The 15,067-nt window shown below is 37.8% G+C and overlaps 2 protein-coding genes across 4 annotated transcripts; both read left to right on the plus strand.

Moving 5' to 3' along the window:
• The first annotated feature begins 1,375 nt into the window (after positions 1–1,375).
• Positions 1,376–6,057, plus strand: LOC128303269 (eukaryotic peptide chain release factor subunit 1). Of its 3 annotated transcripts, none has more exons than XM_053040284.1 (8): positions 1,376–1,521; positions 2,330–2,663; positions 2,750–3,149; positions 3,216–3,461; positions 3,538–3,693; positions 3,792–3,989; positions 4,067–4,214; positions 5,718–6,057. In XM_053040284.1, the coding sequence occupies exons 2-8, from the start codon at positions 2,578–2,580 to the stop codon at positions 5,798–5,800; spliced, it is 1,317 nt and encodes a 438-aa protein (XP_052896244.1). In that variant the 5' UTR covers positions 1,376–1,521; positions 2,330–2,577; the 3' UTR covers positions 5,801–6,057. The 3 variants fall into 3 exon arrangements, with proteins under 3 accessions (XP_052896244.1, XP_052896321.1, XP_052896163.1); XM_053040361.1 differs by having other exon boundaries at positions 1,386–1,521; positions 2,563–2,663; XM_053040203.1 differs by lacking the exons at positions 1,376–1,521; positions 5,718–6,057 and adding an exon at positions 4,375–4,759 and having other exon boundaries at positions 2,563–2,663.
• A 5,990-nt stretch (positions 6,058–12,047) lies between these two features.
• LOC128296989 (chymotrypsin-1-like) lies at positions 12,048–13,165 on the plus strand. Its single transcript, XM_053032526.1, has 3 exons — positions 12,048–12,231; positions 12,322–12,860; positions 12,919–13,165. The coding sequence occupies exons 1-3, from the start codon at positions 12,165–12,167 to the stop codon at positions 13,063–13,065; spliced, it is 753 nt and encodes a 250-aa protein (XP_052888486.1). The 5' UTR covers positions 12,048–12,164; the 3' UTR covers positions 13,066–13,165.
• The last annotated feature ends 1,902 nt before the right edge of the window (positions 13,166–15,067 follow it).

Here is a 15,067-nt window from a genome sequence, read left to right on the forward strand (position 1 = left end):
TTGTAACGCGTTAATGTTGTAAGGATAGTTCGCATTGACTATTAAATTTCTGTCGAAAACTGTTAGTTGGACTCTTGCCAGAGATATCAGTGGTGATCTAATGCAACATCTATCCTCATAGGGGACTGAAAGCTGAAGGCTTATAGCATGTACGGCTAGACTCGTAGGGATACACATCTGTTATGTCTTGGGGTTCGGACGGATGGACGCGGAAGCACAAGATCGTTTACACTGATATTTTACATTTATTAAAACTAAATCAAATTAAAATTGTGACGTGCGGCAGCGGTTGCCAGCACGTCTGCTTACCGCTGATGCTCAACCCGAAGTACTGCCGATTACGCATACGCGTTGCCAGCGGGTCAATCACGCGACGCACCTGTGTCACGCACACATCTGGATGTTGTCGCATGACGCGAACAACCCAAAGCGCAAAACATGCAACACAGTCTGCGTCTGCAACAACATCCATATCCCGTTCTGCATTTCATCTCTGTTTCTTGGGCTGAACAGCTTCTTGATCTGCTGCTATGCCAGGAACTGACGAATCTAGCGCAATCCAGTACTTTGCTTTTTACGAATGTGTGGTAGAGAAATGTCGGCTACTTGAGAAGTGTACGCGTTCTGTACACGATCAAAAAGTTAGGAAAATCGTGAAGAGCAAATACATTATCACATGGGATCACACACTAATTCTCAGTCACAAAACGATCAGCTGGACGATTCGCCCATGTGTAACGAAGAAGAAAGACATTTGCGTGAAGGACACAATCATGAAACCCACCTATACATACAACACCACTGTGCGCTAAGATTACAAGTGTGCGAAAGTTTACGGCAGAGAATTTACTGTCTTAAGAGAATTTACTCCCATCGGTCGAGCCTTCGATGCGCGTTACCATTCCACGAGCGTTATATGTGAGCGGAAGCGAGAGAGAATTAACGCTTGTCCCGCACTATCCCAAACAACCTGCACGTGCAAGTCGAAATGTGGCGTTTGGGAATTGTACACAAATTTTGGGTTTGCATACAATTTTTCACACTGGAAAATGTTCTAAGCATTGAGTGTTCTAAACAATTGCTCAATAGGTGACACTAGTGCATTTAAATGATACACTTTTGACTCAAATGTAACAAAATAGAGGAAGAATACAAGATTAATAAAATTCAAACCAAAGATATCCATTGCAAAAACGCTATTGCGAAAACCAATGAAAGTAGCATGTAGGAACGTAGATTTTAGCATGTATCGCAGCGAGTGCTCGTACGTACGTTTGGGTTTGGTGGAACTATGGGATTTTAATTTGGGTGAATTTGAACCCTGCTGACATTGCCTTGTGTCAGTTTGACGTTCCATGCAAATGATTTGCAATCACACACGCACACCCATTCACCGTCGTTTCATATTGCAAAACCACATGTGAAAGTAACCTTAATTGTCCCGTAAATGTCTGGTTTCTTTATCTTATTAAATCGTAAATAGAGTGAATCGTTCGTGGCAATTCTACAACAAATCCCATCGTAAGTGTTTTCACCTTAGTGGTTTGTTAGCTGTTGGTAAACGGCCACAATGCTTCGTGTCCATTTTTATCAAGAGTGATTGCCAATACAGAAGTAAATGATGGCATCCATGTGGCATTAATGTCATTGTATAAAACGCAAACGGAAATTATACAGTGAAAATCGGCAAAGACAATTAATTCTACCGAATTCGTCTAGTTTCTGAGAAAGTAATATGATAAATCAAGTGAGCGAATCCGTGATGGTGCAAGAGTAAATGTTAATCGTAGTAACGTTATAACCGCAATCTGCTCAAAGATCTTCCTACGTCAGCCTATCATTCCGACTAGTTTCGCATCAGGTTGGCGAATCGAGAGTTTGTTATTGTAAACCAAAATGAATATAATGCTAGCTTGAATGCACGAATGAAATTAAAACCCATATTTTCATTCATCTTTAAGTTCATGAAGATTCAGCAATAAAATAACCAGTTTTTACTGCCCAAAGCATACGAGTGAAAAGTTAGATAGTGTGAGTGCAAGCGATGAAGCAGGAATGACCTGTTTTGACAGTTCACCAATACATCTATGCTTTTGTGTAAACGGGTGGTACGAGCTACGAGATTGTTGAATAGTACACTTGCCAAGGCACAAACAATAAGAAAAGAAGATAATTAGAAGAAACCCCTTCATCAAGTACAATTTTACGTCATTTTTGCCACGAAAGAAATTGTGAGATTCAATTGCACTGTATTTTTCATCTATTTAATTCGATGCGTTTTTTTTCTTTCGAATCACATTAAACTCGGCTACCTTGGATTGACATGCAGTGCATAAAACGGTCGTCTGCACAATAAAAGTACACTTTCGTTGACTCCCAACTTCGTTACTGGATTACGCTTTGTCTCAACAGAACGAACAGCTGCAGTTCATGATCTGCAGTACGCTATAACCGAAAGGAATACGTAAACGTATCGTTGAAGTATATACAGCTATATACATTCACGATTTGTATCCAGCTACTTTTCTACCACTGTTATTGATTTTATTTTTACTATAAAAGACAACATCTAGCAATATGTCTTTCGATGAGACATCCGCGGACCGCAATGTGGAAATTTGGAAGATTAAAAAGCTTATAAAGAGCTTGGAAATGGCAAGAGGGTAAGTAAAATGCTTCTTCTGATAAACGTGGAAACTTTAACGAGTTTGTGTTCTTTAACAAAAAACATATTCATTGTTCGTTACAGCAATGGAACGAGTATGATTTCGTTAATCATACCTCCAAAGGATCAGATTAGTCGCGTAAGCAAGATGTTAGCAGATGAATTTGGAACCGCATCAAACATAAAATCCCGTGTAAACCGTCTGTCCGTACTCGGCGCTATTACTTCTGTTCAACACAGATTGAAACTTTACACCAAAGTGCCTCCTAATGGATTAGTGATTTATTGTGGAACGATCGTCACTGAAGAAGGCAAAGAAAAGAAGGTCAACATTGACTTCGAGCCATTTAAACCAATCAATACCTCCCTTTATTTATGTGACAACAAATTTCACACTGAAGCATTAACTGCACTTCTTGCCGATGACAATAAGTTTGGTTTTATTGTTATGGATGGTAACGGGGCCCTTTTCGGTACCTTGCAGGTACGAGTTTATTGAATAATAATACATAGAACGAGTCCAGCTTAATACTTGTTTTATTCGTTCTAGGGTAATACTCGCGAAGTTTTGCACAAATTCACTGTTGACCTACCGAAAAAGCATGGTCGGGGTGGTCAATCAGCGTTGCGTTTTGCAAGATTGCGTATGGAAAAGCGTCATAATTATGTACGAAAAGTAGCTGAAGTTGCAACCCAGTTGTTCATCACAAATGACAAACCTAACATTGCCGGATTGATTCTGGCAGGTAGCGCTGACTTTAAAACGGAACTAAGCCAGTCTGATATGTTCGATCCGGTCGGTTGATCATAGTATGTTTTTCATGTAAAAGAGGAAATAAGAGAATTATGTTTTCTTCATTTATTCACAACAGAGATTGCAATCAAAAGTCATCAAGCTTGTCGATGTTTCTTACGGCGGAGAAAACGGTTTTAATCAGGCAATAGAACTGGCAGCTGAATCGTTACAAAATGTAAAATTTATTCAAGAGAAAAAATTGATTGGTAGATACTTCGATGAAATATCACAGGTAAGATTAAATATCAGATCTGTATGTGGTGAGACTGCACATACGCGTCTAATTGCAAAACAAGCTGATAAAATGATATTTTCGATTGTTTTTTTCAGGATACTGGAAAATACTGTTTTGGAGTGGAAGATACTCTGAAGGCCCTTGAGTTAGGATCTGTAGAGACTCTTATATGCTGGGAAAATTTGGATATTCAGCGTTATGTATTGAAGAACCATGCAAGCGCTACGTCTACCACAGTATTACATTTAACGCCTGAGCAGGAAAAGGACAAATCTCATTTTACTGACAAGGAGGTTGGGTTGCTATTATTAATCCAAATATGTGTGAATTCTGTATCCTTAATTCTGTATCCTTCATCTCTACATTTTAGAGTGGCGTCGAAATGGAATTGGTCGAGTCGCAACCACTACTTGAATGGTTAGCTAATAACTATAAATGTTTCGGTGCAACTTTGGAAATTATTACGGATAAATCCCAAGAAGGTAGTCAATTTGTACGCGGTTTCGGAGGAATAGGAGGTAAGTAAACGTAACGCTTCAAGTAAAAAAGAACTTCTACTGCTAACTTATTGCTAAAAAACTTTTTCTTCCCTTTCTCAATGCTTTCATGCGGGTTGTGTATAAATATGGATTGTTTTAACAAATTAATGCTCTTTTCATTAATTATTATATAACGTAGGAATTCTTCGCTACAAAGTCGATTTTCAATCCTTACAAGCGGATGAACCATTGGATGATGTTGATTTAGATGATTATTAAATTGATTTATTCTCATTAGTATACCTATATATGGTACACTTTTTGTTCATTCGGTATGCACTACTAATCAACTTAAGGGGGTTTTGATGTTTGTTTTTATTTGTTCGTCATTTGTTTAGTTTGACTTATTTTTGGGTTTAACTGTATGATCTACTCGATCAAACGTACACGTCATGCCGGTTGTTATGATTTATTATATGTGCCACACATTTAGATAAGCTGTCCATTTAACAGAGCATCAGTTTGACACACATTGTTCAATGTATGAATAAATCGAAAACTGCCAACAGTACTAGACTAGCATGTTTACTAGCAAACGTGCTCAGTTTACTGGACTACTATTAAATTGTTATCTTTTAGTAAGGAAAATAATAGGATTTTTTTTTATTATATCAGGCAGTTTGTATGTATGATTATTTGATATTTTCTCGCTGTTCAACTTGGTTACAATAGCATAGCGTGGCAAAATGTATTTCAGTTTTTTATTATTATATTTTTGATATAGTAGGCGCTTATGACGATGTAATAATGAAGAATACAAAAAAGCACCACTTAACTATCCGATGTGTATGCGCTTTTCAACCATTACGATATTTTTCATACTTAATAATCAACTACTCATTCTTGCACATTCCTTCGGCAAGGTAATTTTTACCTATAATTTAAATGTTATTGTGTTCAAAATCATTTTTCTGCGTGATTGTTTAATTATGTCAGTGATGAATTTATTAAAAGTAATAAGTTTAAAATATTAACAAAATCGTTTTAAAATTGACACTTACCTTGCAAAAATAATGTGTACAACGTTAGCTAGACACACCTCACCAATCTTGCGTAGTACTGTTTGGTTTTTTATGCTGTATTATTTTTTCCTGTAGTTGTGTTTAACTGTTAGCAAAATATTTGCATATAACATCCATCCTCTGTTTTTATATATTATATATACATTATATAATAGCGGAGGCAAAGTACTGCCTGCCCCATCGTTCAACAAAAAATGTTCAAGAAATTATTATAAAAAACCTGGTTCTATATTCTAGTATAAGTTATAACATCATAAAACATCTCGCACTTGAAATTGCTCCTGGAGATTTTATGTATGTAGAGTTTTATTTTTTATGGATGCTTGGAAGATGATAAACATGTATGATTTTGAAGCGATTTGTGTAGCCTTATCCTTTTTGTTATCTTTCTCTATTGAACACAAATGTTATTAATAAACCACTATAAAAATTAAACACTAAACATTTTTACTTTTTACAGGAATTCTGCGTTATAAGGTAGACTTTCAAAGCATGCAGCTGGATGAATTGGATAATGATTGTTTCGATCTGGAAGACTATTAAAACTTCATAAACCTGTCGTTGCATGATCGCGTATGCATAGAAAAGAGGTAATCAACGATGTACACCTCTTACTATCGATCTTAAAACTAAATATATATATAAAGCAAAATATGAGAGCGAAAATTCATGTTCTAAATTGAAAGCTATAAATCCGGCACATGATTACACCGATATGCCCAGGACATGAACTTTGGACAAAACATGAATAAAAGTAATAATAAGCACATATGCAAACTGAAATCAATGTGAACTATCATTGCCTAAATGAATATCTCTGCTTCGAACATTTCTTACTTTTCATTGATTTTCGAAAAACAAAAAACGATTGTTGAGAAAAACTGTATCAATTCCTTAATTAAGCTTAAATTAAATTATTCGGTAATTCTTCTTCCTTATGGGACCAACAACCTCAAGAGGTAGACGTCTTGCGTGTCATTTCTGGCACTCTATGACTTTATGTACTCATAGCAGGATAGTTAGTTCTGCGTACGGTGGATTGGTCCGAATTCTATTTTGGACCGGTCCTGTTGTGTGAAAACTGATTCGTCCCCGTATTCGCTAAATGTTATACTACCATTTCACAGCAGACTAGATAAGGTATCTTCTCATCGTATTTTTAAATTTTCTTTTTGTCTCAACGAACCACCGGGCCTTATCTGCCAAATACCCACTTACTAGGCTTGTGCATGTAACCAGTGATGTACCAAAATGGGTATTTTCAAAGTTGGGAAAACTCCCTTCGAAAAACCCCGATAAAAACGGTTGAAAACCAGCGAAAGTTTTTTTTTTTGAGTTTAGACTAATACAGGGTGTACCATATAGAGGTATCCGATTTTTTTGCAACTAGTGACCCAAGCATAACAATGCGATCAAACATCATACAACCCAGGCATAAAAGCCGTAATTTAACGGCTTATGCGTACTATACTAACTTATTAAGCAGAAAAAAACATATAGTAAAAAACAACCGGTAAAACATATAAAAAGGAAACAAACTGAAGTGGAAATGGACAAATAACAAAACAAAGTAAATAGAGCGAGAAGACAAAAGAGAAAGAGAAAAGAAAACAGGAGGATAACTAATTAGAAACAGAGGATAACAGACGAGTGCGAAATTAAGACAGGGAGATGCCATAGTCAAAATGAGTAGAGAACATAGAACTGCCGAAAACACATTAAAAGCGGGTCGTTAGAAACAAATAACGTTCGGCGCGCTGCAACAGTTAGTGGAGGACGAAGACGAAGGGACCGGGTGGGAACAAAAGGAGGGATGATAGAAAGGAGGGATGGCGCATCGGTAACCCCAAGAAGTAAGCCGGCAATAAAAACTTCTTGTGCAAGGCAACGTTTAGATTCCAGCGAAGGAAGGTCTAGGAGCTTATACTGAGTTAAATAGGATGGTAGATCGGCATTGGTGCAGCCAAGAAGGCGCCTAATCGCAATGCGCGTGAAGAGTTTTTGCATCCTTTCAACTTTAACAGGAGCCAAAACTCCAGAGGGGCTCTATACAACCCTGGCGTACTCCAATATCGGACGGACCAAGCCACAATACAATGAACGGAAACAAAGCGAGTCGGTAAAATCGGAGGAAATGTGATTTATAAGCCCAAGGAATTTATAGGCCGAACTAGCCGAGATATGTTAGTCAAAGAGAAGCTACGAGTCAAGATTAACTCCCAAATCACGAACAGAGCTCACTCGTTCAATCAGACACCAATTGACAATATAGTTGAACATCCAGGACAGAGAGGAACGAGAAAATGCCACGACACTACATTTATCAACACACAGATTATTCACAAAGGTTATTGTTGGTGTTCAAAGGTTATCTGACTTTTGACCCAAGATGGGTGAAGTTTTTACCACTTCGAAAGTGCGCTTACCTATTTGTACATCACCCCTGCATAAGTTAGGATTTGTTAGCAGGGCCGCTGATGGTGCCACCATTAATTTGGGTTTTGCTTCGCTAATCTCGAAACTCTGGTAGTTTCCAACTACCTTTTCAACGAATGGGATCAGCCGATCTTCAACACCGTAATACCCCTGCTGCACTCCAGTTTTTCTCCCTGCTTGTATATAGATGATACCAAGATTCTAAGCACAAGGCATCGATTCACTACCCCATACTTCAGTAATAATTCGATGCAATGGGTTCTCTAGTGCTGCATCTCCATTTTTAATCAGTTCGACTACTATTTCGTCGGTGCCTCGTCAATGCTAGGTGGCAGTAGCATGATATCATCTGCTGGTGGAGTCTCCAGTTGTTCATTGAACTGATCGTTTAATAATTCATGAAAATACTGAGCCCATGGCTAGATGACCTCTGGCTGATAGCTGAAAAGATCTCCATCCTTATTTCGACAACAGGTCACCTTAGGTCTGGAGTTGATTCGGAGACCTGCTATCTCTTGGTAAAATTTTCTTCCGGCTCCATAACGCACTCTGATTTCTTGAAATTCCCGTAATCGCTGTCCAGAGTTGTTCCTTGGTGCGGTGAATGTTTTTCTCTTTCCATCTGAGCCGTGTGTATTCCTCTGCGCATGTCCGCGTTTGATGCCGCTGCTGCATTGTTTGGTAGAAGTTTACTTCACCCCCTTTGGCGGACGATTCTGCAGCGTATCACTAGACTAACTAAATTTTATACTTCCAACAAACCAATTTGTTGCTGCTGCAAACTGTACCAATCTACTACCATAGTCGTTGCTGTCCTCATATTGACTGTGATTACCAATGTATTGGCGGTACATTGGTTCCCTTCCGATTTTATCATTGAAGCCCCCCAGAATGATTTTGAGGTCATGGCTGGGTCACTGGACAATGGTTTTTGCGAGGCGGCCGTAGAACAGGTCCTTCTCGTCTTCGTTCTTGTCTTCGGTAGGGGCGTGAACGTTAATGAAGCTGATGTTGGCTGAATCAGCCTCGCATGCGTATCATCAATAGCCTTGAAACCGATGATCTCGGTTTTCAGCCGGGGTCCTACTGCGAAACACGTTCCGGGGACGTGGTGGCGGACGTGGGAGCTATAGTAGATCTCGTAGCGGTTGCTATCACGCCTGCTTTGCACATATTTCGATAGCCACCGGATTTCTTGTAGAGCCACGTTCATGTACAGTGCGGCAGTTGCTTCAAGTCTCCGGTTCGATACATAGTGCGTACGTTCCAAGGGGCCTTAGAAATCGTAATCCGGGGGCGTAGTGTTGGTCGTATACCGTTAAGTCCGTTTCGATTCTTATTCCTTAAGCCTTCCATAGTCACTGTATTACTTAAGACAGAATGACTGGCCCTGGGCTCGAGCCCCCAAGATTCCTCCTGTTACATATGCAGTGACACATGTTACCACTCTGCACAACGAGGACGTGACAGACTAAGCGTTCAGTTGGAGAGCCTGGACCTTATGGACCTTACTTCCGGGGGAGTCATATCCTTTGGTAAGAAATGAGCAGTTTGACTTCGTATAACTTTAGAATAAAATGAATAGTGGTATGAAACTACTACGAAAGTGTTGTTTCAACAGAGAAAACACACTCACCTGTAGACATTCCTTGACATTCCATTCCATTTCATATTCCCGTTTACAATCTCGGTAACAACGATGTTACAAATACGCATTGCATGTTATGAGCACATGAGCAGATCGCTTGCTAAATCATGGCAATGTATTTTTTGGCAAAGTTTGAAAAATGTTGCTACCTTACTTTTTCCGGAGCATCCAATTTGTGGTTGGTGGTGAAAAACAATATTCTTGGATCAATTATGACACAATAAGCATTTGTCAGCTTATGACGCTGAAGCGATATTTCACGTTTTTGCACAAAATCTTTGTCACGGCGTTTTTAAAGTTCAGTTATTTTTTCCACTTTTGGAAAAAAATCCATCGTTCAAAAAAACATTGTAAGTTTTATAATACTCCTATTCTAAATTTCAATCGAAAATACACAATAAGTAATTTTCTAGAGCATTTCAACCGCAATGTAATTTTATACGGAACATCTTTTATGTACCTAAAAATGACGAACAATGCAAAAGGTTAAACTTCGAACCTTTTCTATAAGTGTCCGTCTTTGGTGCTATGATGTCTTTCTCGCTATACGTCAAAAGGGCTAACTGCAGGTCGTGTTTTTGATCAATGAAAAAATCATCATATTTTTCAGTAATGTCAAGGTGCCAATGAATTCTTGCTCGACTCGCTTCACGGGTCAAGCTTCATGATGAATCCCACATAACCCATCTCGAGGGGCGGTGTCAAGCCGCGATATGCCCCTAGATGGGTACCTTTTGAAGGTTCCCTCCCCGTTAACAAAAAAAAAAGGTGCCAATGAATTATATTATTAAATACTATAATAATATCAGGCATTTACGGGAGGAGGGCATTTAATATCATAATATCACTGCATTTATATTTAAATTGATTTTTTAAATTAATCTAAAGTTGTCGTATTTACCTACCTTCTTCTACAATAAAAATATGGCAAAAAGCAGTAACTAATTAATACTTATTCAATTGCTGGGAAATGGTATTTGAAAGATACCACAAAAACAAATTTTAAATATTATCGAAAGTGATAAAAATCCGATAACAACATGAACAATACAAATCGGATAAATTTGAACATTACCCATCGGTACCCAGTATACGTACGATGTGATCCGTGAATAGTTATACGATGCATGTGTCTGGTCAGCGACCACTTCGCCCACGTAGCAATCTTTGACTGGCGTCATGAATTATTAAATAAGTTTGCCATAGTTCGTGTCACTACTTTTGAATGAATTTGTCGTGGCTACACAAGATTGACTAGTTCCAGTTGATCTTGGCCAAATTATAGGAAGTTAATTGTATTAAGATAAGGTTATTTTATTCATGATTTCTAATAAGACATTGAGATCCCTAAAATTTCTGTTTTTCTACAATGGCATAATGGTCAAAGAGTTAACAAATGCTTGAATGTTTGGCTCGCTCATCAACATACTGTTGGGGATAGTATGTAACCATTTTTCATTTAGGTTTGTTGCAATCATGCATCGGCCTGAAACTACCGGAAGGAACTACCGGAAGAGTGGAAGATGGATATTATACACACTGTGTAAAATTTCACTATAGACTGGAATGTGCCAACTTCTGTTATGTGATCCCTATGAGCATCAAGTGCAGCATCAGGCATGCTGTACGAGTAATTCACATCTCACTGGGAACTTTTCTGTCGCTTATTCAACATAGCTCTGAATGGTGTCATACGAGCTGTCATACTTATCAGCGACCCGTACCACACCGATCGTTGTATCAAGTGCAGCATAGTCTGTCCGAGATTTCAAAATGTAAACTAAGCTTAAAACTAAATCTATTCTAGCCACGCACTCCGCTTCTTATACCGCTTTTAAAAATCTTAATTTGAGCGGTATAAGAAGCAGAAAACCTCTCTAGTTTTTGAAATACCAGGTCTTCAAATAAGAAACCACTGTTTACTCATAAAAGACGCTAGCGTTATACACATGTGATATGTCAGTGTTCTATTTTGTATTGTAATATTTGTCTCTTGTTTTCTTTTTTGTCATCTGTCAACAACATTCAATTAATAATGTGTCACATAAGTTAACACAACTGTACAATATTTCGTGGACTTCACTTGCAGGACATTTGGATTCTCAACTTCAATCACAGTGCCGTAAAAAAAATCTAAAATGGTAACTTTAATGCTAGAAGCGATGAGTGTGACCGGCCACCAAAAAGAACTTGAAAACGCTGAACTTTTGATATCTACTTGGTAGAATTTATTACCCAGTGAAATCAATTCATTTAACGACGTTAAAAAAAGGCACAATTTAGGTTTTTTGACCAAAAGCGAACAATTGTTTTGGCAAGGTATTAATAAATTGCCAGAAAGATGGTTAAAGCGTGTGGCTAACAACGATAATCACTTTGAACTGTAGATGTTCAACAAAATTTGAGAAATATTCGATTGAAATTTGAGAAAAAAAAGCGGTCATACTTGCAGACCTGGTAACAATGTTTCTATTATGACATTATAGCGACAACTTCAATAAAGTGTATCACTAAACTAAAGCATATTGAGGAGATAAAGAATTCTATTTTCACTGAAGCACTTATTAAACAGAACTGCGATGTAAACACAATAAGCGTTTATATACGACGGTACTTTCAAGCTTATCTTTGTTTACCGCGCACCTAGTGCAAATATGTATATTTAATGTGAAGTAACACTAAAAATCGTTTATAACAGGCCTTTGCTGTTAGCCAAGTGGTTCTGTTATAGAAAATATCTTAGCTGTCGTAGACGTGTATCCTAAAAAGTTTTAAATAATAGAAATTCTTGAATAATACACATGCTTGTATTCCTTTATTAAAATGGTGAATTTTACTTCTTCTGTGGTGCTTTTTGTAGCAGTTATCACTATTTATGCAACTACCGAAGGTAGGGTTTATAAATCAGATCTAGGACAGCAGCTTAGATGTTAAAATGTGAAATATGGCATATATAAGTGTTAATTTTATTTTTTCACAGTCTATTCCATCGTTGGTGGCCACACATCGCTACCCGGTGCAGCACCATATATTGTTGCTATAAAAACTACTGCATCGACATTTGTCTGTGCCGGTGTGATAGTAAAATCTACATGGATCCTCACTACCGCACAATGTGTTACCGATAAAACCGCAACGGATTTAAAGATTCTATTTGGTTCTCATCGTTTGCTTACGAACAAGAAAATGTATTCCATTAGTAACATTGAACGACATCCGTCGTACAATGCAACGAGCGGTGCAAATAATGTGGCATTATTGCAACTATCTGAAGCAATTCCACTTTCAACAAAGGTTGCAATAATTGATTTGAATGATGCGTTGACTCCCACCGATACACCTGTTGTATTTTACGGCTGGGGAACCCTATCATACGGTAGCCCAGGGTACTCAAACATCTTACAAACGCTTTATCGACGCACGCTATCATTAAGCGACTGTCGCACACGAAACGGAATGTCGAACTTATCGGACGGAAATATATGTGCTATCAGCCAACCGGGACAAGCTGCATGCACGGTAAGTTCACGCGCTTCTAAACTAACAACGGCAATTTAATTTCTATTCCAATTTACAGAAGGACGAAAGTGGCCCTTTAGTACGATCCGATTCGTCGAAACTCGTGGGACTTTTTCATTATGGTTCCCTATGCAATGGTCGTTCCCCTGATGTATTCGTAGATATTTATACTCAAAAAACATGGATTGATAGTGTTGCCATCTGAGTATCCAAATATGATTCCTTAAGATGCGTCTTTGTAAACAAATAGTGCTAACAACAAATGGTTGTAATGAAAATAAACTGAAATACATAAAAAGTTTGAAGCGATTGTACACAGTAGTATATTATATGCTAACAATGGCTAATGACAAGCAAAACCAAAAATAGCATTTCACTCAGTTCTGTTGATTTATTTTTATATGTAAAGCGGCAAATTATTTTCGATAACGTCTACCAATCATACATTTGTTATGGAGCAGCCAGGTGGTTCAATAGTACATATAGTCGATAACCGAGATACGCGGATAATGCGTTCCTGAGAAATCCGCGTATCTCGAGTTTCCCCTAAAACATTATTTATATATCGCTTTAAGGGATCGAATGCTTCTTCGTTATGAAGCATATTCAAAATTCATATTTATACGTTTGTTTGAAGATTTCAAGAATTTTAAGAAGAAACGCTATGAATATATTTGTGTATAATAATGAAATGTAAATTATTTTTGAAATTTTCAATTTGAAAATCGAAGTAATCAGTAATGAATGATATTTATCGGCATCGGCAATTAGATTAAATTTTTACCAAAATTTATGTTCATAATATAAAAGTACGTTAGTACTTTTGGGAAAATTTGAAAATATTAATAAAAATGGAAATAAATATTTGAAATAAAAAAATTAATACCATATACCAAATTACACGAACTGGCAAAATTTTGAGAATCGATTATCTCGAATTAGCTTAACTCAAGTGTCGCGTAACTCAGGAAATATTGCGTTGGTAAAAAACACCAGAAGAAAGAAAGAGAAACACCATTAAAACGCGCGAACTAGAAAACGGATGAACTTAAAAACCTCGAACAAGTGAGTGTGTACCGTACCGGCACCGACCTTCGTACGACAAAAGTGATGTCAAATTCGACGCAAGTGATGTTCATTGCCTAATAGTGACTGTGCCAGCAAGACAACTAGTAAAATAATTTTCTTTCCAACTTTCCCTGCCATATGACGCTGGCTAGTCTTGGTGAACATTTCCACCTAAGTTAAAACCTAACGCTAAACCAATGTTATTCAATGATTTCCCATGAATGAGATGATAGCTTCGGAGTGCTATAGCGGAACTCAGTTCAGCATCCATGATTAGAATGACTGTTATAACACAATTATTTAATGTTTTCTACCCCGAGATATACTGTACATCTTCTACGTGGATTCGCAGAGGATAACTGAATCAATAGTGGTGCTATTAACCAGCATGCACACATTTTTAACTAAGTTGGAGGTGTTTCGAAGGAGCAAAATTCGATGTTCCAGCGATTTAAAATACTTTTCTCGCTTGTCGCGCTCGCTACATCTATATGCATCATTAAGCATCACGAAAAAAATAAACAATACTTGCTATAGTGGTATGATTCCTATCATGGAAGTATTGTGCACTTATTTTATTATCAGCGTGGAAACGGCGAGGCGGTAAGATATATGAAAAATATTATTATGATATATGAAAAAAGCACCTACAACAATAGACCGGCAACAACAACAATAGCCCCGCATCACATCCACCACCATCGTTTCAACAAACACTACCACTACCACCACCACCAACCACCAACCACCACCATACAACAAATACCACCACCAGCATCAGCATCACCACCGCCACCATCATCGCCATCACCACAATGCTTCAACCGCCACCCATCAAAAAGACCACATCACCATCCGCCACTACAATCCATAGTTTTAAGTTAGTTTATAAAACAACCGAGCAAGCCCGGGATAAGGCTCATAACTGGGAGGAAATGTCCAAAGTCATGCAATTTCGACAAAATATGTCGATCATACGGCCCTCGGCCGTCATAATGGAAAAATAAATAATAATTAAATTTTTTTTGATAAATAGAAATTATCATTATCTAACATTTTTGAAGTAAACATCTCATAGGATGTGGATGAGGCACATTGTCTTCCTTCAGAATTTCGCTTGTAGCTAAGTGCGTGTAGGA

The sequence above is a fragment of the Anopheles moucheti genome, chromosome 2, assembly GCF_943734755.1.
Source record: "Anopheles moucheti chromosome 2, idAnoMoucSN_F20_07, whole genome shotgun sequence".
NCBI classification, from domain to species: Eukaryota; Metazoa; Arthropoda; class Insecta; order Diptera; family Culicidae; genus Anopheles; species Anopheles moucheti.